Source organism: Notechis scutatus, chromosome 4 (assembly GCF_049901735.1).
Source record: "Notechis scutatus isolate UNSWTSFEM ecotype Mainland chromosome 4, rNotScu1.2, whole genome shotgun sequence".
Lineage (NCBI taxonomy): Eukaryota > Metazoa > Chordata > Lepidosauria > Squamata > Elapidae > Notechis > Notechis scutatus.
Window position 1 is genome coordinate 144839543 of NC_142012.1, and position 27060 is coordinate 144866602.

Genomic DNA, 27060 nt, shown 5'->3' on the forward strand with positions numbered 1-27060 from the left:
CATTTACAGTGGAGGCCAAATTGGAGCACATCAGAGAAACTGCCAAATTTACTGCTGTTTATAAGAAACCAAAGAAGAATTAGAAATAAATTAACTCAGCTCCCAAACACAGATGAGGCTTATCAAATCTGGCTTTGATCCTGGAGCTATCCATGCTACTGGTGTGGAAACATCCACATAATCCCAAGGCATTTTCATTCGTCTTCTGTTCGAAAGGAAGGAATCCCTACTTTAGTTGAAGTTGTTTAGGGAACAGGAGCTGGTCAGCTAGTACAATGGTTAAAATTCAATATCATTGAAATACTTTCTCATAAGATAATGGATCCTCAATAGATCAAACATCAGGAGATCCTATAAAGAACAATTTCTTAATTATCATATATTTTGATTTATGAAAATAATGTCCTAAATGTTAATAAATCTCCTTTTCTCTCTAGGGACTTGGGTGACTTTTGGAGGTCAAGTTTCAGATGAGGTGAGTGATGTGTCATTTAATGACAACCTAGAAAACCAAACTTGAGTAATCTAGAAATAAATACATAACTTTAACATTTGCATTAAAATTGAAAGCCATGTCATGGAAGTCTGAATAAACTGAAACAGGATACGGCAAAGCATGATCATAATAACAAAAACCTCATTTCTCTTAATTGGATATATACTATTTCATCTATGGTAATAAAGCAGCCTAGTTCAAATTTGGCACACTTGGTCGCCAAAGACAGTAGCATGGAACTCATAGCAAGAATATGCTTTAAGGCTGAGCAGGTTTGATCTGGGTTTTGGTCAAATAAAAATCTAGAGGGATCTTACATGGCTAGTTGACAAGACTGGTATATCTCTCCCCTTGCTCCTTGTCTTCTTAATGGCCTACATACAGCCTTTCCATTATCTCCTCTTAACTCACATGTAAACTCACATGTTTGTGCTAGTAGTTTCCAGCTCTAGGGGGCAGTGCTCATCTCCATTACAAAGCCAAAGAGCCAGTGCTGTCCATCTCTGTGGTCATGTGTCCGGCACGACTAAATGCCGAAGGCGCACGGAACGCTGTTACCTTCCCACCAAAGTGGTCCCTATTTTTCTACTTACATTTTTACATGCTTTTGAACTGCTAGGTTGGCATAAGCTGGGACAAGTAACAGGAGCTCACTCCGTTACGCGGTGCTAGGGATTCGAACTGCTGACCTTTCTGATCGACAAGCTCAACATCTTAGCCACTGAGCCACCACGTCCTTTATTCCTCTTAACTACCATCCTTGAATTCAAGCACAGACTATCTGTCTCACTCCTCCCTGATCTTTTCAGAGTCTTCCTTTCCAGTGGTTTTGCCTGCTTTCCTGCTGCCCAGCTCTTGAAACCTGAATGCCATACCCAAGCTTAGACCAATATTGCTGGGTCATTTCCAGATAAAATGTAGTGTACATTTTTTTTGATCCAGACACGGGCCATCTAAAATTAGCTGTTCTGTGCATTGTACACATCTCTGAAGCCATGATATCAAAGCTATTAAGAGAATGAAATGTGAATTAGGGAATCCTGACTCTCAACCATGACTGTTCTTAGATTCATGATTGATCACTATCACATAATAGAACACATTGGTTTCCTACTTCTGATGACCCCTATAATTTATATCAATAGTGCTTTAAGTTATAATGTTATACCCATTTATAGTATGTTGGTTAAATCAACTCACATTGATTTTAATGATTTCTATCATGCTAATGAACATATTATAGCATACATTTTCACGATTGAAAAGTTCTGTGTATCATAAGAAAGCTGATTTGATAAACAGTTAATTGTTAACTATTACTATTACTATTTATTGCAATGTACACTGGATATCACATAAAGCCTAAGTGCTGAAGATGATTGCAAGAAGTTTCAAGCTTGAGTTAGGAAACTAATGTACTTAACTACTTGGAATTGGTGTGAACAAAGATCCCAGTTTCAAAAATGTGAGTATTGGTAAGAAATAGTGGCTATCTACTTTCCTGCATCCTAAATTCAGTCCATCGTCCATGATTTAAAAATTAAGCTAGATTTGGCATTAAGCTCTGAAACTATTTTATAATGAGTCATTCCTGCAAAATTTGCAAGATTGGGGACAGAGAGTTTTTATATTTCTAAGATTAATTTAATGTCTCTATTTCCCAAAGGTGGCTGAACATCTAATGACCATTGCATATGAAAGTGGTGTGAATCTCTTTGACACAGCAGAGGTATATGCGGCTGGAAAGTATGTATCTATGCTTCTTTTCTTCCATTTGTTTTATTTATTTTTATTTATTTGTTTGTTTGCCAAACATGTAGAAGATAACAAGTATAAGTATGAACATAAACAAGAACAAGGGAAGTAAATATAGATAAATGGGGACAGTACAACAGGGACGGTAGGCATGCTGGTGCGCTTATGCACACCCCCTTTAAGGACCTCTTAGGAATGGGGTGAGGTCCATGGTAGACAGTTTGAGATGGAAGCTGTGAGGGTTTGAGGCTGTAACAACGGAGTCAGGTAGAACATTCTAGGTGTTGGCCACTCTGTTGCTGAAGTCATATTTTCTGCAATCGAGTTTGCAACGTGGTTTACCTTGAGTTTGTATCGGTTGTTTGCCCATGTATTATTGTAATTGAAGCTGAAGAAGTCATTGATGGGCAAGGTGTTATAGCAGACAATTTTGTGAACTATGCTTAGATCGGACCACAGGCCACAGTTCCAGATTGTCGAAACCCAAAATTTCAAGCCTAGAGGCATAGGGAATACTATTGTGAGTAGAGGAGTGGAGAACTCCTCTCGAGAAATACCTCTGAACCTGCTCAATCATGTTAATATTTGATGTACATTAAAATGAAACAGCATTTTAATATACATTAAAATGAAACAGCATTTTAAGTGGGTTCCAGGCAGACAAGCTGTATTCAAGAATTGGTCTGGCAAAGGTTTTGTATACCCTAGTTAGCAAGTCAATGTTACCAGAGAAGAAGCTTCACAAAATAAGGCTAACAACTCTTAATGCTTTTTTGGCGATGCTGTTACAGTGAGCTCTGGGGCTTAGATAGTTTGAGATAAGTACTCCTAGGACCTTGACAAAGTGAGGGTTGTCTACGAGATCATTTCCGCCCAACTTATATTTGGTGTTCTGATTTTATTCTTTTTATTTTATTTTTATTCTTCCATCATAGGTAGATCTTATTTTTTAATTGAATATTATGGCTTTTCAAGTAGGCACCATATAGATCAGTGGCTGAACTTTAATTCATGTTTTTTAATCCCACATTTAATCCAGACCTCTCTATGTAGGACTGGGAAAACACCTGTTTGAAAACATGGGGATCTTCTGTTTTTCAGTATCAGTCATATTAGGTTAGATGGATGAATGAATAGAGTTATAGGTAGCCCTCAACTTATGACCACAGTTGGAACCATAATTTTCATTTCCATTGCTAACCAAGGCCGTTGTTACACAAATTTGGCTTTTCTCATTGGCTTTGCTTATTAGAAGCCAGTTGGGAAGGTCACAAATAGCGACTGACCCTGGGATGCTGCAACTGATGTGAATACATGCCGGTGGCCAAGCATCCAAATTTTGATCACATGACCGTGAGGATATTGTGATAGTCATAAGTGGTTGTAAGTCACTTTTCTCCATGCCATTGTAACTTTGAACAGCTGCTAAATGAATGATTGTAAATTGAGGACTACCTGTGTTTAGTATGAGACAGTTTGCTATGTTCTTGGACTAAAAAGAGAGAAAATAATGTCAGCTAGAAGAAATGTGTTTGTTAAAATTAGTGAGGACTTCCCTGTCCCCATTTCATGTAACTGATATGGTGCAATTTTGCATCATAGCAAATATTACAGGAGAAATCCTACCAGCTTCAGTACCAGCTCAGTGTAGTCCAGAATTTCACCCTCAACTTATCCTTCTTAACCTGCCAGTTCCATCTAATAAGTAATTCCAGGCAATCTAAAAATGGGACCCGGTCATCTCCCTAGTCTTATAAATTGCCATAATATCTAGTTATACTAGCTAAAGATTATGGGAGCTGAAGTCCAAACCATCTGAAAAGTACTAGGCTGATGGGGATCTGTCTTAAATCATGTTCTATGTTATTCCTTACACCAATTAAAGCCAAAACTCTGTGCTGTGACTTTCATTGTTCATTTTTGAACATGCTACCATTTCACATACGGTTGTGTATATAAATGTATGTGTATGTACTCTTATAGCTGTTCTTCTGACAGGAAAACCAAGGATTTGCTTCATTTATTATATGAGAGGGATAGGAGATTCACCTCATCCAATTTAGTAGGATTACAATAGTTCCTTTCTGCTAATATGGTAGTAGAAACTGCCTGAGCCAAATTGTTTCACAAAATATCTCAAAAAATAGTCATTTCTTTGTAAATTCCCTCCAGGCCTGCTGACAGATGGCTGCCAAAGCTGGACTATGGTAGTAGGCAGAATCCAGGGAACAGAAAGAAAGAATCACAACCAGGTCAAACTCATGCACAGCTTTTCTCTTGGTTGACACCATCATAAAGGAAAGGAGTTTTCTCCAATAGCTCAGTGGCCTTGGGGAATTCTGTCCATATGCCTACCCATTTTCATCCATGTTTCTTTACATACACACAGGCAAAACATATACACAGAGACATAGCCTGTCCATTTAATATATTTCTTGTTCTGTTCATCTGAATTTATCTCAGTTCTCAGGATCTCCGTACATCTTACCTCTGCAATTCTCTGGGCGTTCTGAATTTATTTAGGCATTTCAAATGCAGCAAGGCTTGTATAGAATACTGACTCTAAACCCGGGTTCGTCTAGATTTTCATCTCTGGTCTCAACATCTCCATTAAAGCCAAAAACAAAAGACTTTGAATTTTAAAATGGAGGTGCTTACTTAGAGGTAAAAGAATATTGGAAGTCTATTTTCTGGGGGGGGAAACTGCTGACATTTCACAAGACAGTTTGAGCACAACAAAAAATATCCCATACTCTGCAGTTATGATTCAAGGCACCACTGACTGGTTTGCCTTGGTGGCCAGATGATTTGGTGATTATTTTCTGAGTAAAATTGTGACATTTTGCTTTCCATGGACACAAACTCTGCTGTGACATTTGGAGACAGAGCAAAATGATTCAGTTAAATATATATAGAGAGAGAAAATAAAACATTGGTTCCCATATGTCTTAATATTTATATTTCTATTGCTTCTCTGCCATAAGCTGAGATGTGCATCAATCATTTGTCCTTTCTTGCAGCCTCTTGATTTCTCCTTTTATACAAGTCAGCAATCAAATTTTCTTTTCCCTCCATGTCTCCAAACTGAAAAACTTCAAACCATAACAAAATATCTTGGTGAACTTAATAGAACAAGGAAGTTCTTCTGTACTGCATGTACAGCTAAGTGTTATTTCATTTCTGCCCAGTTCCAAAACCAAAATTATTAATTAGATTTTTTTAAAAGTGTGGGAAGGGATTATCTGTTCAAACTTTCTTTGTATGAAATGACAAATTATTAAATATGCATTTATGTTTATTTATATTTATTAAACAAATTTATATAGGTTCCAAACTCACACAATGTGACTGTGGGCAATATACGGCAATAAAAAGCCAAAATTAAAAACCCACCCCTCCTCCCATAGTAGTGACAAATCCAATCAAACAAGCCACTTGATCAGCTCAGTATCAACCCAATGTCTCCAACAGAACCATATTTAGAGGGTCTTTCAGAAAAGTAACAAGGTGTGTGTGTGTGGGGGGTCAATTTTATCTCTGGGGGAATGATCTTCCGCAAGGAGGGAGCCACTATAGAGGAAGACCCTTTTTCTTGATCTCACCGAATGTATTTTTTTGATAGATGGGAGTCACATGTCCTACTCAGATAGAGGTAACTAGGGAGAAGTGGTCCTTCAACAGCCTCACCCCAAGTCATGTAGGGCTTTAAAGGTGATAACCAACTTCTTTAATTGCACCTGGAAATAAATTGGCAACCAATACAGCTCCCCCCAAAAGAATTGGCACCTGTTCAAATATTGTGAATATTGAAACACATGAATGGCATAGGTAGCTTGACAAATGAATTTTGAAAATACTTATGATCTGTAATTTTTATTTTTATTTTTACAGGGCTGAAATTATTTTGGGAAACATTATCAAAAAGAAAGGCTGGAGGTAGGATGTTTTGTTGTTTATATGCTGTTTGCATTAACTGTAGAATGGAGAATAATTCAGACTCAGAAAACTCTGCCAGCTTGTGCTTCTAAGGCTTTTCAGACCTGATCTCATATCCAAGCCTATTGCCTGGCTAATTCTGAGCTTCCTATTTCTGTAGGAGATCATAGAGACCAACTTCTACCAACTGCTCTATTGATGGTTTGCTTAAGAAGCTGGAATACTTCCAATAACTTGCCCTTATGGAGCTAGGCAAAGTTTTGAAGATATCTTTAAATAACTATAAAAGATTTGTTCCACTTACCTTTTCCAAGTTTCTGTTTAGGTTTATACAGATCCAAATTTTATTGAGATTGTCCTGATTTAATGCATGTGTCTGGTCATTCTATCAGTTTATAGAAAAATAAACATCAATGTAGTCATGTGCTAATGTTTTATGACTCTATCTACAATAGTGTTACAATTTTTTCAGTCTTTGCCTTTGAAAGCAAAGGGAAAGGCGGGATGTTTAAGGGCTAAACCGACTCTCTCCCTTTTCCTGAGGGATATTGATGTAGGTACCTGTCAGAATTTGCTTCCCCTTTGTGCAAACAGAATATAAAAGAATGGTACCCTTCAGCTTTACCTTTTTAAAGCCCATTGACTTCATCATGGTTCAACTATTTGAAAATGCAGTGCCAACATATATCCTCCCCACAGTGCTTGTCTATACAGGTGGGGAGGTGCAGGCTATCAAAAATCTGTTTCTCTCTGCTGCCAATGTGTGCAGAGTAGAAACACTTGCCAGACTGAAAGAAAGATGGAAACGGAATTCATTTAATCTCTTTCACTTTTTTAAACTTTAAAAAGCCCAACATGCTGTGTACTTTATAGAGAGATCACAGTCTGAATAGTCAGTCATATGACAATTCAGGGAAACAATGAAGAATGGAAAAAATTTCTCACTCTCTTTTTGAAGGAAAGAAAGCCAAAGTACATAATATAGATCAAAAATGTTTTCAGGTGCCTGATACAAGCAAATGGATGAACTGCTATATTTTCTGAGGTTCAAATGGTTTTACTTCCAAGATCTTGAGAGATCTCATGAGAGAATCATACCAAATTTTAGCTACAGTTGCTGCTGTTTCTCACTACTTCCTACTATTACTAATAGCACTACTTTTAAATAACATTGAACATAAAAAGAAAAAAAATAGAACAATTGAAAAAAGAAACAATTATGTATAGTATATTGTACCATTATATTACTACAGTGTTGTTTTATTCTGGGGTTCCAAGGGCATTGTCAAATGCTGCACAGATTCATTGCCAATGATAAATGGGAACGCTCTGTGGCTGCTTCAGCATGTATTTTAGATATTTGTCATGATGATAAGCTATCTCTGTTTTCTCAGATCTCTCATCCTATGGATGTTTTCTTAAGAAAAGAATTAGACTGAGCATTCAATCACAACCCTACATCTTTAACATGTAGAGGTCATAATGTTAGCAATTGCACTAAGTCTTTCAGATGACTTTCTGTTTAGAGACATAGCTTAAATTGGCAATGTAGGAGGTGAGACTGCATTTGGAAAAACATGGACGACATTGGTATTTCTTAAGGAATCTGTTTTGAACAAAGTTGAAATTTAATTTGCTTTGTTTGTTTAGGAGATCAAGTCTGGTCATTACAACAAAACTCTACTGGGGTGGAAAGTAAGTATTGAATGCTATGATTTCCTTTGCTATGGAAATAATGAATTTCTCTAGCTTTGTGTGTGTGTTTATATAATACATGCTTATATCATAAGTATCAACATGACATGGTATTACTTATTACATCTCGGTTGGTGAAGGCACTAATTTGGCCTCTTCTCCCCCCCCCCACCACCACCAAAAAAACAGGCATACCTTTTGATTTTAAAACTGGTTATTCTCTCAGTAAATGTGTTTGGAGAAGATTTCAGATGTTGGAAAAAGAAAAATTATTGGATGTGCTCAGTTAATTAGAAGGATGCCATGCTTTCTCCAGTTTCTCATTCTCCTTTCAAAGGCCCTTTTTTGGATGGTCAAAAACCAGGATTTAGCATGATCTGTAAATCACTTAAAGTCTAGATTTGTCCAGAGAACATTTGCTAAACTTAATTTTTTGCACAAAGTACGACTTAAAACTAAAACTTTGAAATTCTGGTATCATGTCTATTTTCAAAAGATAACACAAATGCAACATATTTAGCAATGTAATATTTCATTTGAAGATTGAAATGTGTGAATCAAACATGGCACTGAACCATAGCTATTTAGCACACAGTGTGCAGTTGTAAATTCAAACCATAAACCTGACTCTGTCCAGAGTCCCAGAAATGTTGAAATACTGACAAAAAGGATACTTCTCTTGAACACAGAAATATCACAATGAAACATGGAGTATTTCCCCATTTGTACCTAACCATAGCTAAACATGTCCTATTGTCCTAACATCCTTTTTTTTCCTCATACAGTTGCATTTACCTCATCATGTGCCTATCTGAGGCAACTTAATATATTATTCTTGGTTGTTTCCCCTTAAACAAGCAACAAGCCATGGAAACTTTACTACTTTACTCATCTATCATTCAATCAATGTTACTTTTGAAGCTTTAGGCTTGATGCAAGCATCCTCCCTTGCCCCTACTCCCTGCACATTGTCCTTCAGGCTCATTCTTTTGGGGGGCTGTACGGAAGTGTAAATGTTTCAAAATAGATAGTTTCATAAACTCACCAAGTCTCCAACTTGATCTTTAGATTAGCAGTAGCATAGAAGTATGAAATGAGCAAGGGCCATTCCCTTTCCTTACTTCAGTGGACCTCTGACTGAAGTCTAAAGCTAAATGTTAGTGGAAATCTCACTTGCCTGTCAGTTGTTGTATGATCTTTCAGAAGAACCCCAAACCAGTGGTTAAAATTAGTCCTCACATCTGGCAGATTCACTGAGGAATGGTCCTAAGAGGAACTAGGAAGAAGTTCTCCCACTGCAATAAGCACCTGTTCCAAACCCTTCCATTTGTTCTTTTTTAAAATATATGTATATATAATTTTTTTATTTTATTTATACAAAGACTCCCTTTTTAATTTGAACAGTGTGTCATCTGGGTATAAATCTGTTGTGCAATAACCATGATAGTTTATACATATTCATTGCTTAACTTTAATACTCTGTTCTTACTTAATACTAATCTGTATCATATATCTAATTCTTATAACATTCCCCATCTTAACATTTTTAATTCTTACCACATGTTTACTATTTTGCGCTAGTCTTCTTTATTTTCTAACTTCCATATTTGTTTTCCAACCATTGATAAAATAAATCCCATATCATATAATATTCAATTTATTCCTACTCTTGAATTGCTAGTGTTAACCTATTCGTTTCTGCACAGTCTAATATTTTCCTAATCACACTCTCTTCAGTCAGAATCTCTTCACTTTTCCAATTTTGTGCAAAAACAATTCTAGCTGTAGTTAGTACGTGAATAATTAAATATACATTCTCTTTACTATAATTTTCAGGTATATTTTAGGTTTTAAGTCAATATGTTGCTGTATCATCTTTTCCAACCACGTATGTATTTTTGTCCAATATCTTTTAGCTTCTACGCATGTCCACCACATATAATAATATGTTCCAGGTCCGTTGCCATTTGTTCATTGGGCTACTTTCAAGCACATTCTTCTGGAAGAGCAGTAAATCTGTCTTCAGAAGGAGTCTGAACAGGAGTTTAGCACACTCTCAAAAGGACATTAAAGCCATGTTTCAAAGTAGCCTGAAAAATCAGCTGACTGATGCTGAAGGGCTGTGTGATGGAGCATGATCTCTTCTACTTCACTACATGACCTACCACCTGCTTTTCAGATGTGCCAATAGATGCTGCAGTCTAGCAGGATTATCTCTCTCACCCCTTCTTCTACTAGCTTCTTCAAGCCCTGGCACTTCAAAATGGCCTACTAAGGCTGGGAGGGATGGCATTGGAAGGGAAAGGGAGAGGGCTGATCATCTATATAGACTGGAAGGGGTATCATCACTTTCCATGTATTTGGAAAGGAGCAGAAGAATGAGTTTGAGATGAAGCAGTGGGAGGATGGCCTAATAGTCCTTGGAAATACAGCAGAAATTACAGGAAGAAACCAGGCCATTACAGAACAAATTCTTGAGTCCTGTGAAAGGGAAAAGCATGAATAGTAGATTCTGAGTAACTCTGCCTTAAATCACACTAGGTAGAAGTTGTGTGGGAGATTGACTTTGGTAGGCGTTTGAGATTCTATTACTCTACTAGCAATAAATACCTTTTTTTATGAAACCAAGTGATTCTTGTTTCCCAGCTTCTTCCCAGTATCCCAGGAGTGTCTGAAGTGGCACCAATAAAATATCAGTGTCAATGCTGAAAGCAACTTGAGAGAATTTTTAAAAAGCACTAGCTAAAGCGGCACAGACTTATAAGAAACAGGCAGCATTTTGCAAGTACAGTATCTTCTTTTTTTATATATTACCTTAGACATTCTGAACATTAAATGATAACCACATGTCTTCCTCTGCTGTTTCTTAGTTGCATAATTTCAATTTTAAGACCTTTGGGGAACAGAATTCTCATCCATGTAATACTTATTATCAGTTGGGAACAGGATAGATGTGAATAATAACTTTTGCAGAAATGAAAGCATTTTATTAAATGTTAGAGAGTTAAAAATATCTGGCTCACCCATGGGCATAAGCTCAAATCATTTCCTGCAGCAAGACCAAATCAAGACCATTTTCTTTCATTAGAATTGAGCCCAGCTTGCTCCCATGTACACTCATTTTCTCACTTGCCCTCTTTCTTCCCTTACATAGGGATAGATAAAAAAGGAAAGAATTTTCTCTCTCATAGAACTGACATCCAGTTTTCACTGGTTAAAGTTATCTTAATAGTGCCAAAATCAGCTTTAGAATTTAGAGATTAAATTATTCAAAGTTGAATGGCTTTTGCTTTTAAAAATATTTCATTTAGTCAAAAACAAAACAGTGCATCCTAAAAGAATGCCTATTTTGTTGGAAAGACACCATGAGCTATAGACAACTGAGAGCTTCAGTACTGTATAACTTTTATGAGTTTATCAGGTTTTGGTTTAATCAAGTTATTTTTATTATTAATTCAATTTATATGACCATCCATCTCCATACAGTAACTTGAGTTAACATCACTTAAAGTCATAATGCAAATTAAATACCTGTTAGGACAAATACAACAAGAAGACAATCTTCTGCAAAGAATCTGATGGGCTACAGCCATCAATCCAATCCCAATCTTCAAAGCTTTCCAAAAAGCTGGTGGGATCAGGGCCAATCTAATTTTAGGATGGGTGGTGGGTGGTTTGATGGATTCCAAAAGGCTGATGCTGCAACAAAAAAAGGCATGCTTTGTAGAAATGCAAAGGGTTGAGCTTGGATTGAATATGGAGTGTACTGGAGAGATCAGAATAGAATTTCTGGGAGAATTTGATGAGTTAAAGAATTGGTTTGCAATTAGACACGCAATGCAGAAACATTGATTCTTTGCATCTTTTATCCTATTAAGCAGTAGAGACATTAGGAGTAGAGAAAGCAAGCAAGGAATTCCTCCCTCCCTTAGTTCTTCCCTCCCTCCCTTCTTCCTTCCTTCCTTCCTTCCTTCCTTTTTTTCTCTGACTAGAAAATGCCTCCTAAGATCTTCCCTTTAGCTTGTTTTCCACAGGAAAAATGTAGAGAACTTATTTTCATCTTTTCTCCTGTATCAGTACAGAAAGTTAGAAAAACACAGGGTTTCTGTTAAGTCACAGAATCTTCTGAATAATTTTACTTACGTTGTTGTTCTTTAAGCATTTGGCTACAGATATTCTTCATTTCTACTCATGTGTTACTCTACTAAACTGGGACCCCAGTGAACAAATTGAAAGAGTCCCTCAAATTATCCATGAAACTTTCATTACTGGGTGAAACTGAACACCATGAAATGGATTTATGTAGTTAAATATTTTTAACCGGCACTATATTAATTCTGTTCCTCAGTTTCACTCTTTTTCTTCTCTATGTTCCATCTGGATTGCCTGTGATTTTGATTTCATGGTGACTTGATTTCTTAAGATTAGAGGTTTCAGAACCTTCCCTCATTGTTGAAGTGGAATTGCCAGCAATACCACTTCAGGAGTAAATTGGAGAGTTAAAAGGAAAGATTTAAAAGATGCTTGGCGTGTCAGTTTTGTTCAAAGCTATATTGGCAGTTGCTATATTGACAGTTGCTTCATCAGAAGAAAATCTTCAGCCTAGTTAGCTGAACTATATATCAAAGATATATGCCCGTAGCTAGGATATGTCTGAAAAAAGTTAGATGCTGAGGATGGTATCAGGAATGAGATCAATCATTGTGCTTTGTTCCTACCAATGCCTCCTCAAATAGCTGCTCTCAAAGTTTATTTGAACCCTTTGACATTCATTAAGATATATTTCAGAAGAACCTCATCTCCCATTTGTTATGCTTATCCTCTTTCTCTTCCTCAGTACCCATTCCTCCCATGAAAGAGGAAAAAATTTGTGGATTCCACCCTAAGCTCCAGACAGAATAATCATTTTTGTTTAGCCAGATGCCGGGTTGGGAACAAAGGAGAGTGAAGGAAATGGAGATGCTGTTCCTTCTTTTCATTTTGGGCTGGAGCTGCTTCAAACTTTTCTCTTTTTTTCAGCAGCATTGTTTCTTTTTGGATAGAAGAAAGAAGAGCAGACAGAACATGTAGCTCTCCTCACCCTTAACTTCTTCTAAGAGGTTTCTGGAGCTGCAGGGAGTAGGAAGAAGTGAGAGGATTCCCCTCAGATCCCAAACAAACCCCAACTCCAATTTGTACTCTTCATATGTAGAAACTTTCTAAATTGATTACACATATACTCAGACACAAGTATCCAGGAGCATTTTATTATCCACAAGACCCAGTTAGCTTCCTGAATGACTAGGATCTTTCCTCTATCTGTTCTTTTTATTTTGGCCTTCATTTTTTCCATCAAGATGTCAAACAATTTTTAAAAGATTTCATTTCTCAGTGTTTTAATGAGCAATGCAATTACACAACATGGCAAATAAAAAAGATGAAACAAAAAAAGAGCAAGATGTCCCAATATCAGCTGAAAATTACCAACCCTGGAAATCTCTTGGTTTTTTTTACCTTTAGATTTGAATCCTGCCCTACACCCATTTTTATTGCATGATGTCAGAATTTGTTGTCAGGGATTTTAGACAAGGATGATATCCCTGTCACACTTCTTCAACATATGAAAAATAATTAAAATGTACTAAGAGCAATATTGTTGCTCCAACTCTACTCAGTAGAAAGAAGATCAGAATCCCAGAACCTGAAAGGGGTCATTTGAGCCTTATCAATTCTGCAGTGTGCAATCACAACAGTCAAAGCAGCCACCACCCCGTGATAGAAGCTCTGCCTGTTTTGTGTATGTCCTGTGTGTAAGATCCCCTGTGATGCCCACCATCTTGACTTCATATACCCCTGAAATTAAAGTATCCAAGAAAAATGGCTGTCTCATGTCCTGTCTTGGTTCTACTTTCTGTGGCACTTATTAGGACTTTTTCCCATCAGTCAACTAAAATCTCCTTCCTGGACCTTGAATCTGTTACTCCACATTCTGCAGGCTGAAATAATTAAGCCAGTCCCTGACTTTTTCTGTGATAGTCCTTGAGGTATTTGAAGAATGACGTATTGTCTGTAGTTCTCCCTTCTGAAAGTTAACATGTCCAGCTGTTTTAATATTTCATCACAAAACCTTTCTAGCCCCTGATTATTTTTTGCTCCTATTTCAGTTTTTCTGAAACACAGTAGCTGGATCAACACAGAATAAGGTAAAGATAAAGGCTACCCTCACACATACATGCTAATCATTTCTGGCTCTAAGGGCTGGTGCTCATCTCCATTACAAAGCTGAAGAGCCGGCACTGTCAGAAGACATCTCCGTGGTCATGTGGCCGGCATGACTAAATGCCGAAGGTGCACGGAATGCTATTACCTTCTCACCAAAGTGGTCCCCATTTTTTTCCTTGCATTTTTACATGCTTTCGAACTGCTAGGTTGACAGAAGTTGGGACAAGTAGCGGGAGATCACTCTGTTGTGTAATGCTAGAGATTCGAACCTCCGAACTGCTGACCTTTCTGATCGACAAGCTCAGTATTTTAGCCAGTGAGCCACCACGTCCTATCAACACGGAATTAAATAGAACTATTAATTCTCGTGCTTTGGATCTGTTGATATTAAATCAACAACCTAAAATAGCATTTACCCTTTTTACAGCCATACCACAATATTGATTCATATTCAGTGTGCAGTCAGTTACTGTTCGTAGACCTTTTTCACAAGTCCTATGACCAAGTTTTTATTCATATATTCTATACTATTCTTTTCTTGTTTGTAGTGTTTTTTTGTTTTTTGTTTGCTTTTCATTAAGAAAATATCTTTAGGACAATCACTACTTTGTTACATTCATAATGAGATAAACAGTGTGCTGATGAGCCATTTAAAGATTGTGGCATCACATATGTCCTTGTTTTCCAAGCTAATTCAAGGAAATATGGAAAGGAGAGTTCTTCTGTCAGGTACATATGCTTGTGGTTATGCTCTTATTGTCTGCTGCTATTAATAGAACATACTCTGAATATCAAAAGATGATCTGAACTGATTTTGGCAGATAGCAGGGTTTGTCTTTGTAACATCTAATTCCCATTTTTTCCCAAATCAATTCTATGCATGAACAGTTTAAACACTTCAACTTTGGCCTTTGTTTTTGCTTCCCATTGTCAGCATTCCGAGTAACTACAATGATCTAATACATATCAATTTTACAGAAGATAATGTTGAAAAAGCATTATGCAATCTAAAACCATCTCTATCTATTGGACCAGATGGAATATGTGCCTACTTCTTTAGAAAGCTATCCACTGCCATAGCTGAACCTCTAAGCATAATCTTTGAAAAATCTTTCAGGACCAGCTCCTTGCCAAAACTATGGTCACAAGCCACAGTCATCCCCATCTTCAAAAATGGAAACCCCAGCCTGGTTGAAAATTACAGACCAATCTCTTTATGCTGCGTCACCTGTAAAGTCATGGAATCAATTATTAACCAATCCATCATCCTCCACTTAGAAACAAACAACCTACTCTCTAATAAACAATTTGGTTTCAGGAAAAAACTATCATGTAATCTGCAACTCTTACACTGCAAAAACATATGGACTACACAACTTGATCAGGGCAAAGCAATAGATGCAATCTACATAGACTTCTGTAAAGCCTTTGATTCAGTGGTACAAAACAAACTACTCCTAAAACTAAAATCTTATGGTATCTTTGGACACCTGCATAACTGGACAGAAGCATTCCTGTAAAACAGACAACAAATGGTCAAAATTGGGAGTGTCTATCAAATTCTGTACTTGTCAACAGTGGTGTCCCCCAAGGCAGTGTTCTAGGACCAACTCTTTTCATACTTTACATAAATGACCTCTGTGATCATATCAAGAGCAACTGCGTTCTCTTTGCTGATGATGTAAAGGTATTCAACACCACAGACAATACTGCTACCCTTCAGAAAGACCTTGACTATGTATCAGAATGGTCAAACAAATGGCAACTTCAAATCTCAACAAATAGATGCTCTGTCCTACATATTGGCAAAAAAAAATCAGAAAATAAAATACAGGCTGAATACAGACCTTGTTGATGATCCAAACTCTGTCAAGGATCTTGGAGAACTCATCTTTAATGATCTAAGTGCTAGAGTCCACTGTAACTACATAGCCAAAAAGGCTATATGTATCCATGTATTCATAACTATGTTTTTACTTATACCTATTATCTTGTAAGCAATTGACAAAAATAAATAAATAAATAAAATAAAAATAAATAATGTACCAATTCAAAGCAGAATTTCGAGGCAGGTAGATTCCACAAAGTAAACGTTTATTGGATACATCATATTGGCACAGCCAGTGAAAACCAACTCTGAAAGTTCCTGTGGTTTTCACCTAATTAAAAGAGTAAAACTTCCCCCCTCCCCAGTGTCATCAGTCACATTATCCAATGAATATAGCTGGCAGGCTCCTCTCTTCCTTCACCACCCATCTGTTACAATGACCTTGGTTCCCACAGGAAATTTTTTTGTTTTGACTGTATGCTGGGCTATCTACTTCCCCCTCCCTTCCCAGGAGGCTGTGTGACAACTGTGAGGTAGGACAAAATGGCCTCAGCCAGCTTCATTTTAGAGTTGACACCCATATTTGAGAACTTCTGTGTTGTGTAAATTTAAAATAATTATTAAGTGACATATTTATTTCCTGTCCGACCGTAACCATAATGAAATACAGTAATTCATTATACTCATGGGAAAAATCACATCATTCTGTTTATCATGTGAGGGGATAGTAGAAACACAAGATTCAAGAAGCTTTGCTTTAAACTATTAATATTTATTTTACTTTTATTAATTTTATATGAGGTACCTTGTGCAATTTTTGTCTTACCTATGAATTTGGTAATTATTTCATCTCTTCAAATCATTATTAAAAATATGAGAGAGGATCTAGAACTAATTCTTGTAATCTTCCCCTCCTCCATTTGACTCTGCAGTTTAATGAGAATAAATGAGTAACTATTTGGAATCCATTTAATTGGAATGCTATTTAGGTCATGTTAGTTAGTTTGCTCATCCTATGATTGGCTATTTTGTCAAATGCTTTGCTGAAATCAAACTATACTACACCTAAAGCAACCCCTTAATCTACTAAGGAAGTTAACTAATTAAAAATGAGATTGTCTGTTTAGTTATAATATGTTCTTTTCAATTTCATAAAGGATATGTTCTTTTCAACTTCATAACAGTGTCTAACCATTATCTTATGTTGTTTGCAAGATGTTTAACTTTATGAAATGCTTGAGAACTTTCCCAGGTGTCAGTGTACAATCTTCTCAGTTATATGTTAAACTGACAGTCAATAGTATCCTTTTCCCTCTTTCTGAACATTGAAACAACATTTGCCTTCCCTGGTCAACTGGCACTACACCAGTTCTTCATGATTTGTCAAAACTCCTTTGGAGATAGGAGGCAATTCATATGGTTTTAGAGGTGTAAAATATGTTTCTTTTAATCTCAATATTAAATCTGGCTCTTTCCTCCTTCCATTTATAATCTGCTCTGGGAATGTATGTCCTCTTGTTGAAGAAGATTCAGAGACAAAATAGGAATTGATCCACTTCAGTTTGTTTGTTTGTTTGTTTTGTTATCTGTTCTTACTGTACTATCTTTGGTGAGCAGTTAAGATACTATAATCTTTTTCCTTTTTTTGAATAAATAAAGGCACCAACCTTGGCTTTAACTTTCTGACACCTCTACAATCTTAGATTACCAACTTTCTTGGTGACAAGGCCTTATTTTCATTTCTTTTATTGGATCAATGCCAAAGTAGAAAATGATTACAAATGATGGCTACAGAGAATTTTTTTACAGAGTACAATGGGATTTAATTGTATTTGAAAGCCTTATAATTTGCAAATGTTATTGCTTCTTGAATCAAAAAGCATCTTAAATTAATGTCACACTATAAATTAATGTAAATAAGCATCTGTTTGTTACTAGAATGTTAATAATTTGAGGGGTTTGTTTTAGATGTCTTTGCTATATATTCCAAATAAAATGGGAGTTTAAATTGTCTGACTTTTAAAAAACCTCTAAAATCCATAGTGAGTTGCTGTTTTCCGAAGAATTTTGAATGAATCATTCATCTCAAAGATCCGTTTCTGTGCCTATTGATTAACTTTAACAGGGCATCTGGCTAACTTTGATATCTGTTAAATTTCATCTTATTTTACGTTTTAAAAATATATAGATAAAAGTCTCCTTCAAATCCAGCTTGACTCCAGGAAACTCCATGAATATGTTCATGTAATTTTCTTGAGAATAGTATGGACGCAGCTTGCCAGGATGTGGTTTTTTTCCCCCCAACTTCCCAATTTAGCCTAAACCTTGTAATCTATGTAGTCTTTCTTTTAAATATAAACCTTGTGCAACTCTAAATAGCTTCTGAGCCAAGTAGTCACCGGACACTATTAGTTGCTGACAAGTAATAGTTGAAGGTCAAAACCAAGTTGGTTATTCTTTGAAATAAGAAGAAAGATGGCAAAATAATGTTTTATTGAGAAGTGAAATTGTGACAGGTTTCTTTTGAAATGGAGGTGTATTTTGCTATGCATGGGTGGCATTTGACACAGAAAAACAAGATAGTGGAGGCTTTTATGTTTTACGATTTATAGTGAAACTACTTATAACAAGCATTTAAAACAGGTATATACAACACAGTCCTAGTTGTTCCTCTGGTATCACATTTCCACTCACAGACTATCATTCCCCCTCCCCTGCTAGCTCTCCTGCTTTCTGTCCTTTTCTCTACATCTCTTTCCTCTGTTTCTGGGCTTGTTGAGAAAGAGTGAAAAGAAAGGAATGGGCTGGATTTAATTGTAATGTGCTCAGCATGGCATGAACTTGCTCCTGGATCTGCTCAGCTGAATACCTACTGCTTCTCTGTTTGTAGAAGAGAAAAACTTTTAGTTATCTTCTATCGGAAGAACCTCTCTCAGGTTCTTCTTCTGTTTAGTCCTTCCCCCAGGATCAAGGCTTTGTCAATGACTGAGAAACTCCTCCTTCCCATCTTGGGACTGGCATGAAGATGTCTGCTCTCTGGGTCTTCATTTCCCTTCTTTCAGGGAAGTCACCTATAGACCTTTATTCTCCTTTTCTGACCAGAAAATGACAACTGCACTGCACACTCATATAACTTTACTTTCCAATTTTTCTATTCATCCATCCATCCATCCATTTCCTATCTTTGTTGGCCCAAAAATACTTTCAAAAAGACAACAGGACTTAAAAAAAATTCTTGAAAACATTTCACAGAACTGAAGAAGTTTCTTGGATGAGAAGTGAAACATCTTCAAGCAAAATTTTAAAAAAGTCCTGTTGCCTTTTGAAAACAATTTGGAGCAGCCATGATCTGGGTGACTAAGAACCTCATAGGCATTCCTGCCTTTATTATTTTTATAAATAAAGGGGCAAAAACATACTTAATACTCTCTCTTTCATTTTCTCCTATTCTTCTCTCATCCCCTCTTTCTTTCCAGTTTTGGTCAAACCAGTAGCATACCTCCTAGCAACCAAGGAAGTGGCTGTCTTCCCAGGGCTCTAGTCCCCAATGCCTATATGCCAGGCTAGATCAATGGTATTGCTATCTCTGTAACTCCTCACAACAGCCTGATCAGTTCATCAGCCATTGTGTCAGCACAGTTGCCCTTCAAGGGCCAAAATTGAGCTGTTTTTCTCTTTCTCCAGTTCCATTTAATGACTCACAGCAGCAGAACAACAGCCAGACCAGGCCACTAAAAACCATATGCCACAGTTGCTTGTCAATATGTATGGTAGTATACTTTATGCAAGGGCTTTATTATTAGTAAAATATTTGGTATTGTTTTATACAAATAGCTTTCCATACTAATCAAACATATGAAAATAACATGTACATGTTTTGCAGAGCTGAAACAGAAAGAGGACTTTCAAGGAAACACATTATTGAAGGTAATGTGCTTATTTATTTATACAAGTGTTTATAGGCTGCCCACTTCAAGGACTCAGGTTAGTTTGCGGGCAACTAAACAAAACAAGACCTCACCATTCCTATTCTGTATATAATAATGCTTTATATTTTATACTCAGTGAAATGCTACAACAATCAGTAACATTATTTTTGCACAGTAATCCAAATGAAGGACCAGGGCTGAGAAATAAATTTAAATGAAAGTTTAAAGCAGTTTTGAAGATGCACATTTCCCCTGGAATTCAGAAAGTTATGAGTTGCCTGTGCCTCCACATTTTCCAAAACTGCACTGTAGCACATTTCTTTTTCTATGCAAAGTAGTAAACCATTCTAGAGATCCTATGTAGTGTAGTGATTACATTGTTGGACTCAGGTTTAAGTTCATCATTAGCTATAGAAACTCATCAGATAATTTTGAACCAGTATCTAACTCAGCCACACCTACTATAAAGAAAGAATATTTCCATGTAAGTCTCCTTGAGCGTCTGGAGAAAAGGCAGGATATAAACTGAGCAAGTAAACCAGCCAGATAAATCTGTGGCACTCATGTGAGATAATCAGGAACTGCTTTCGTACATGTTAAGATTAAACTTTCCATATATTAAGAGGAGTATCCAAGACACTTCTTTGTGTCTTACTATCATCATAAGAGAAGAAAGATAATGTCAATCAGGTCTAGATGGTTAGGCTGCAGTTCCCATCATTCCCAATTCTAGCCAGTTTGAAGAAGGTAGTTTGAAGATTCTATCTTGATACCTGTTTTCTTTTGATGCACCACATTGAAGTTGTATGTTTATTATGAAATCATTGTGATTAATATGTAATTCTAATTTATTCTTCTATTTTGGGTATTCAATTTGGGGAAAGTCTTAATTTCTAACTGTGTGGAAAGATACTTTGGGGATTGGGGATATGCAAATAAATAAATCCTAAACCAAGACTGTGCTACATCACTGTGGCATGAACTTGATTAGATGTCTTTTTCTGCAACTGTTGAGTGCCAGCACCTGGATAGCTGCTAAAGTTAATGCGCTGTATATAGTCATACAAAGGGCAAAGATCCATGAATTCAATTTCCAGTTGAGGGTTTGAACCCTATAGAACAGGGGTGTCAAACTCACGGTCCCCAGGCCAGATGTGTCACACACTGGCCACATCCTCCCCTGGTGTAGCAAAGGAGGGGAAGTCATGATACGCGATAACACGAGTTTGACACCCCTGCTATAGAATAAAATCTGGCAACTTATTGAAGAGTTCAAATATGTAAAAAAAAAAAAGAGCTTCCTGTTAGCTAGTGTAATTTAAAAAACAGGATGTATTTCTAAACCTTGCCTCTTGAGGATGTACTTTAAGGCAGTGATCCCCAACCTTTTGGATGCGTGGCCCGGTACCGGCATCAGCTGGCGCCATGCCCAGTGCACGGCATCAACTGGGCGCCTCCATCTTTTTGACGAAAAGTGCTTCCGGTGACCTCACCGGAAGCACTTTTTCGTCAAAAAGATGGCGCCAGTGCTTCCAGTGAGCTTTTTCGGGTAGAAATGGCTTTCTACCCGAAAAGCTCATCAGCATGGCGCCGCCATCTTTGATGAAAAAGTGCTTCCGGTGAGCTTTCACCGAAAAGCTCACCGGAAGCACTTTTTACCAAAAGATGGCGGCGCCCAGCAACCAGCGGCCCGGTAAGACTTGTTCCGCGGACCAGTACGGTCCACGGATCGGCGGTTGGGGACCCCTGCTTTAAGGGGTTGACTGGCAAACGCTTGCATTCTTCAATCCAGTTTTCATTGTAATAAACAGACAGAATAAAGGAAGCATTCAAAAAGAGAGACATTCTTCTCTTGTTTTGGTTCATTTTATTAGGCAATATAATTTCACCTATTTCCCGCTCTATCTTTGAGGAAGACTTAGATGGATGATGCTTCTGAGCTATTAAATTTCTTGTCATGTGTTTGGCTCTAATGATCTCCTGTTTCATTTCTAGGATTAAAAGCCTCTCTCCAGAGACTGCAGCTTGAATATGTGGATGTGGTCTTTGCAAATCGACCAGATGGTAATACTCCAATGGAAGGTTAGCAATAAATGTAATAAAAACATTTTGCTTGATTGATCTTGGCTCATAGGTCTATGCTGCTTATGACAGAATAGAAAAATGGTTATCCTCAAATATGCAGGAAAATTATATAAGTCTTGATTCTTTGAGGTCTTCAATATTTTTATTAGGAGACCTGTACTTAGAGTAATGGATGTATATTTATGTAGCCCACTTAGTACTTAACTACTTAATTCTAAGTATTGCTAGAGCAGTTTTCAACATCTTTTGTTTGCACAGCATAAATGCTTCCTTTTCTTGAGTTATTTGTATTTTAATTGACTCGAAGTTTCAAGTTGATACTGTAATTTCTGTGCAGCTCTAGTCAGAGATGGCTGACTAGAGATGGCTGACTAGATCCATAATTAAATCATACAAATTTACATAATTGGCATGTTCCATTTTATTTACAGTATTTATTTAAGAAATAGATGATCACCCATCTTAACTAATATGCTTTGAGTGGTGAACAAGAACATAAAAATACAATGAACAGACAAAAACTAATTAAAAGCCAATTAAGGCAGATGACCTGGAACATATCTTATACCACACATATAAAGTGCATAAAATTATTTTGAGGAATCACTGCCAAAAATGCATACTGATTTCATACTAACGAAATTTACAAAAAAATCCTCAGTAAGAAATAAACTTTGCATGTGAAAAATTAAAGATTGAGCATGGTCTAAATCAATGTTTTTCAAACTTGTCCATTTTTAGATGTATGCACATCAACTTCCAGAATTCCCCATTCATCACATGGTAGTTGAAGTCTGTATATCTTAAAGAGGCCAAGTTTGAAAAACACTACTCTAAATGGACAGATACAGGTGTTTCCATATATACATGAAAGCAGCATACAAAAGCCAAGAGAACTGTTTGAGTTTCTTTAAACTCGAGGCCAGTGCACCATCAATGAAACATAAATTGGGTTATTAGTTGGTGTTGGCGGCAAAAGCAAGTCTAAATGGGGCAGGTTAGCTAACCCTCTTTATAGAGTTAATTTGATTGTGATTCATTGATCAGGTTATCAAGTTAATGTGCATGGCTTTAAAGTGAAACAGCAAATGGATGCAGTGTCATTCTTAAGTTAGAACAAAGAGTCAGAGAAAGTATATCAAAAGTAGCTTCATTCCTCTCTAGCTGGTCTATTAAAGCCTTAAAACTATGCTAATTGTCAGTTCCTCCTTGTTCTAGTTAGCATTCTTGCAGTTAGCACTTTCACATCTCATTACTGCAACATTTTTCACACCTGAGTGTTTCTAGCACCTAATTGATTATGGCTGAGCCAATGCTTAATTTTCCCAATGTGAAAATGTACGTGTATAAAGGGCTTTTTAGCTTAAGTCCAAGAATGGATATTACAGAGCTTGTCGTATCACTGATTCATTCCTCCTCCACTAACTGCACTAACTGCTAATAAATCTAAAATATATGATATATTATATAGTTGCTGCACTTCTATTTCCAGATACCAAATTAAAGACCTCCAATTAAGAAGACTAATTCTGTGGGAGGTTTTATATGATACAGCTCATGATAGCTACTAAATGTTGTGCCAAAGCAGGCACTTTTCAGAACAAATGTGGTAGACAAAGCCAACCTCCCCTGTCGTCGCTGCCCTCCCCCCAATACACACATTTATACCCTCTTTCATCACATTGCTGACCTTGCCTTCTGAAGTCTTTGAACATTGGAAGAAAGATTTTAAAGAGGTTACCGGGTGCTGCTCAGTGTCATGACTTTATATATGATGAAAACCATGACATGAATTGACAGTGATAACCTTTTTTTAAAAATCTAATTGTCCTTGCTCTCAAATATATACTTGAAACATAGTTCTTTCAGGCAAGAGTTAATAGCTAGGAAGTCAGTTAAACATTCAGTTCCATGTCTAAGGATAGTTCACTGTTGTTCATCAATAATGACAGTGTATTTGCTGGCAGCTATTGGAAGAGAGATGATGGCTTGGGTTTACCTAGCATCATTTTTCTTGGTCATTGTACCATTATGAAAAATAACAGAGGCTCCCAGTGTAATAGGTAATGCTGTATTTTTTGTTGTCTTACCTTGGTGCACATAGAACTCAAGTGCTGATTGATTATATTTATTTTCAGTAAATATTCCTTTGACTAAAATATTATTCATGATAAAGAATGCAATTATCAGACCTTAGCAAAAGCAAATGCTAATTGCACTGCTTTTTGCTGTCAACCTTTTGCAAAGCCTTCCTTATTCCTACAATAGTGCTTTGCCAATAATGCTGTGATTTCATGTATGACTTCCAAAAACAGTGGGAATTATTTATTTTCCTGGGCTGCTTTGTGTATCATCATTTGTTTCTTAGACATTATTTTTGTTAAAAAAATACTGCTTTGACCACAGAATTCAATTAGTGGCATTATTTTTTTCTGCACCAAATATCCAAATTAGGCATATTAGTTTCTTAACGTGTAAATTATCTGTGGTGCATTATTATTTTTTAATATGAAAATATAAAGTACAATCATCCCTTTTGTACAAATTAAAACAGACACCAGTAGCATTTCTTAAATGGCTTGATGTGATGTTTCCTGACATTGCCCTGTGGTGATGAGGTTGAGAGCCTTTACTGGAGATGGGAAGAACACTGCAAATTTGTTAGCGGATAATGAGCTTAACAGGTTTTGTGACTTGGAGCAAAATATAACCTTTTTTCTCAACCAGTTATAATGAAGGGGGAGAAATACAATAGGGCTGCAATCCTGCACGTAGTTCAGGCTGTTTGAAATCCCATACCAAAGATAAGAGTAATTATATTCAGTGGCATTTGAACTACCTGTTCTTGCACAGAAATGTATTCATGACAATCATAACTGAATGTGCACAGTTCATTCTAATGGTGTTTATATGAACATCACTTACAGAGACAGGTTTCAGAATTATTGCTCCTTTTTAGTTGCTTGCAGCTGAATAAGAATTATGGGGATGGCCCAGCGATCATCCAACTCAAGTCTTGCTCACTAGTAACAATACAAATAATTGCTGGCATGGCTGCCCTCCCTGCTGTTGTGCATTTGGCTAAATTTCAGGCCCATCTGTTTGCAGCAGTGCTAATCTCTTACAGTTGTTAAACTGTATCTTCTCCCTGTTTAGTATCCCTAGATTACTTTTGTGTATTTATGAAGACTTGTATTTTGGGATTATCTGCACTGTACTAATCCCCCTCTGCACAGACAGCCCTCAAGTATTGCTTAACTGGGAAGCCGTGGAAAAAGTAGAACGGGCCAGATTGAAAACTGCAAGATAATTCACGTATGGCACTCAGTCCAAACAACGATTAACGGGGGTACAGAATTCTATTCATGTCTATAGATGTATTGAAAGACATAAATAAGGATTCAACATTAGCCCCTTAGCTCATCACCCAACAACATCCTCCCATTGCCCAGCAATCTATAATCTTTAACAGCTACATATACTATCTCCATATCAGCCTAGTAACCAAACCACATCTGGATTTTGGCAATCACAATAAAAACAAACATATAATCCATCAAAAATATTTGCACTCAAATATATGCAAAATAGATAAGATAGCAGGTAGGAGAGAGAATAGCTAACCAACAGTGCTCATTTCATCCCAACTCCAGCACTCAATTCCAGTATTATCTAGTGGGGAAATAAAATGTCTGTCACCCGGATATAAGCTCGGAGAACTTCAATATAAAATGTGTTTGGGTTTCTTCCTTTCTATTGCATCACGAATTCAAGATAGTCTAACATGAATTATTTGTGGGATTACTTTTTGTTATTCTTCTTACACTTTTAGAGTACAAGGGCAAAGTTGGATTTCCTAAAAAATGTTTTGTTGTTTTGTTTTGTTTTGCTTTGCTTTGCTTTGTTTGGCATAGAACAGTTTTCTCTTTATATACATACAAGGTAGAATATCAAAAGAACATAAAAATGCTATTTAACTTATTACCTAAAAAATGACATAGGACTTAGATTAGGTTAAAATAATTATATGATCATTTATATGCACAAACGAAAAACAGTTTGTAATTCAATTTGCAATGTAGCACATCTCACCACAGTGAGGGAAATGAAAATGGGTGGCCTATGGGTATTCTATTATTCAGGGGATACGTTTTGATGAGCAACTTTAGCCTTTGCAATGAAAAAAATTCCTCAATTTTTAACATTGCATCAATTATGCATCATCATCATAAAGTAAAAGAATAGGAATTTTCTGTTTCTCACCTGCTTTTGAAAAAACGAATTGTCTGCGATTCAGATCCTGGCACGATTTAGATAGTTCTGATTTAATTCATAGCAGGATTTAATTCATAGTATTTAAATTCTGCAAACATAAGAAACACTTTTGTATATGAATCATGCACATTTGCATGATTATATATGCAGGGTTATCCATAACTAAAGGTAAAGGTTCTCTTTGCACATACATGCTAGTCATTTCCGGTTCTAAGGAGCAGTGCTCATCTCCGTTACAGCCAAAGACGTCTCCATGGTCATGTGGCCGGCATGACTAAACGCCAAAGGTGCATGGAACTCTGTTATCTTCCCACCAAAGTGGTCCCTATTTTTCTACTTGCATTTTTACATGCTTTCGAACTGCTAGGTTGGCAGAAGCTGGGACAAGTAATGGAGCTCACTCCATTACGCAGTGCTAGGGATTCAAACTGCCGAACTGCCAACCTTTCTGATCAACAAGCTCAGCGTCTTAGCCACTGAGCCACTGTGTCCTTATTTATCCATAACTACAAATATGCAAATAATGCAGAGAAATTAATGGTAACAACTGGTCAACTTTGCTTAATTTTGAAAAAGTTAAGCAAGACTGAACATTGTGATAGCATGGAAGTGTAATCACAAAAATATCCCAGATCACAGACTAGAGAAACATTGAAAAAACATTCTGAAGATGGCAATGGAAAACCACTGTCATATTATTATTAATATGGAATGGCAGCGCTTCCTCCATCTTTCTTAAGAGCAACAAACAAGGGGGAGTGCAGAAGTCAGGATAAAGCTTTGTGAAAAAGAAGCTTCACTGAGAAGAAGGGAAAAAAAGAGGAAGAAGAAAGTGTGGAAATGGCCTAGAGATGTCCTGC

At 36.8% G+C, this 27060-nt stretch overlaps 1 protein-coding gene across 1 annotated transcript in view; it reads left to right on the plus strand.

Annotated features, from left to right (window-relative positions):
• KCNAB1 (potassium voltage-gated channel subfamily A regulatory beta subunit 1) overlaps positions 1–27060 on the plus strand; it is a 149210-nt gene that overhangs the window by 88696 nt on the left and 33454 nt on the right. The window contains exons 3-8 of the mRNA XM_026665460.2: positions 438–475; positions 2163–2242; positions 6143–6187; positions 7838–7882; positions 19795–19838; positions 21836–21922. Coding sequence (XP_026521245.1) covers positions 438–475; positions 2163–2242; positions 6143–6187; positions 7838–7882; positions 19795–19838; positions 21836–21922 — 339 coding nt within the window. The remainder of the gene's footprint in view (positions 1–437; positions 476–2162; positions 2243–6142; positions 6188–7837; positions 7883–19794; positions 19839–21835; positions 21923–27060) is intronic.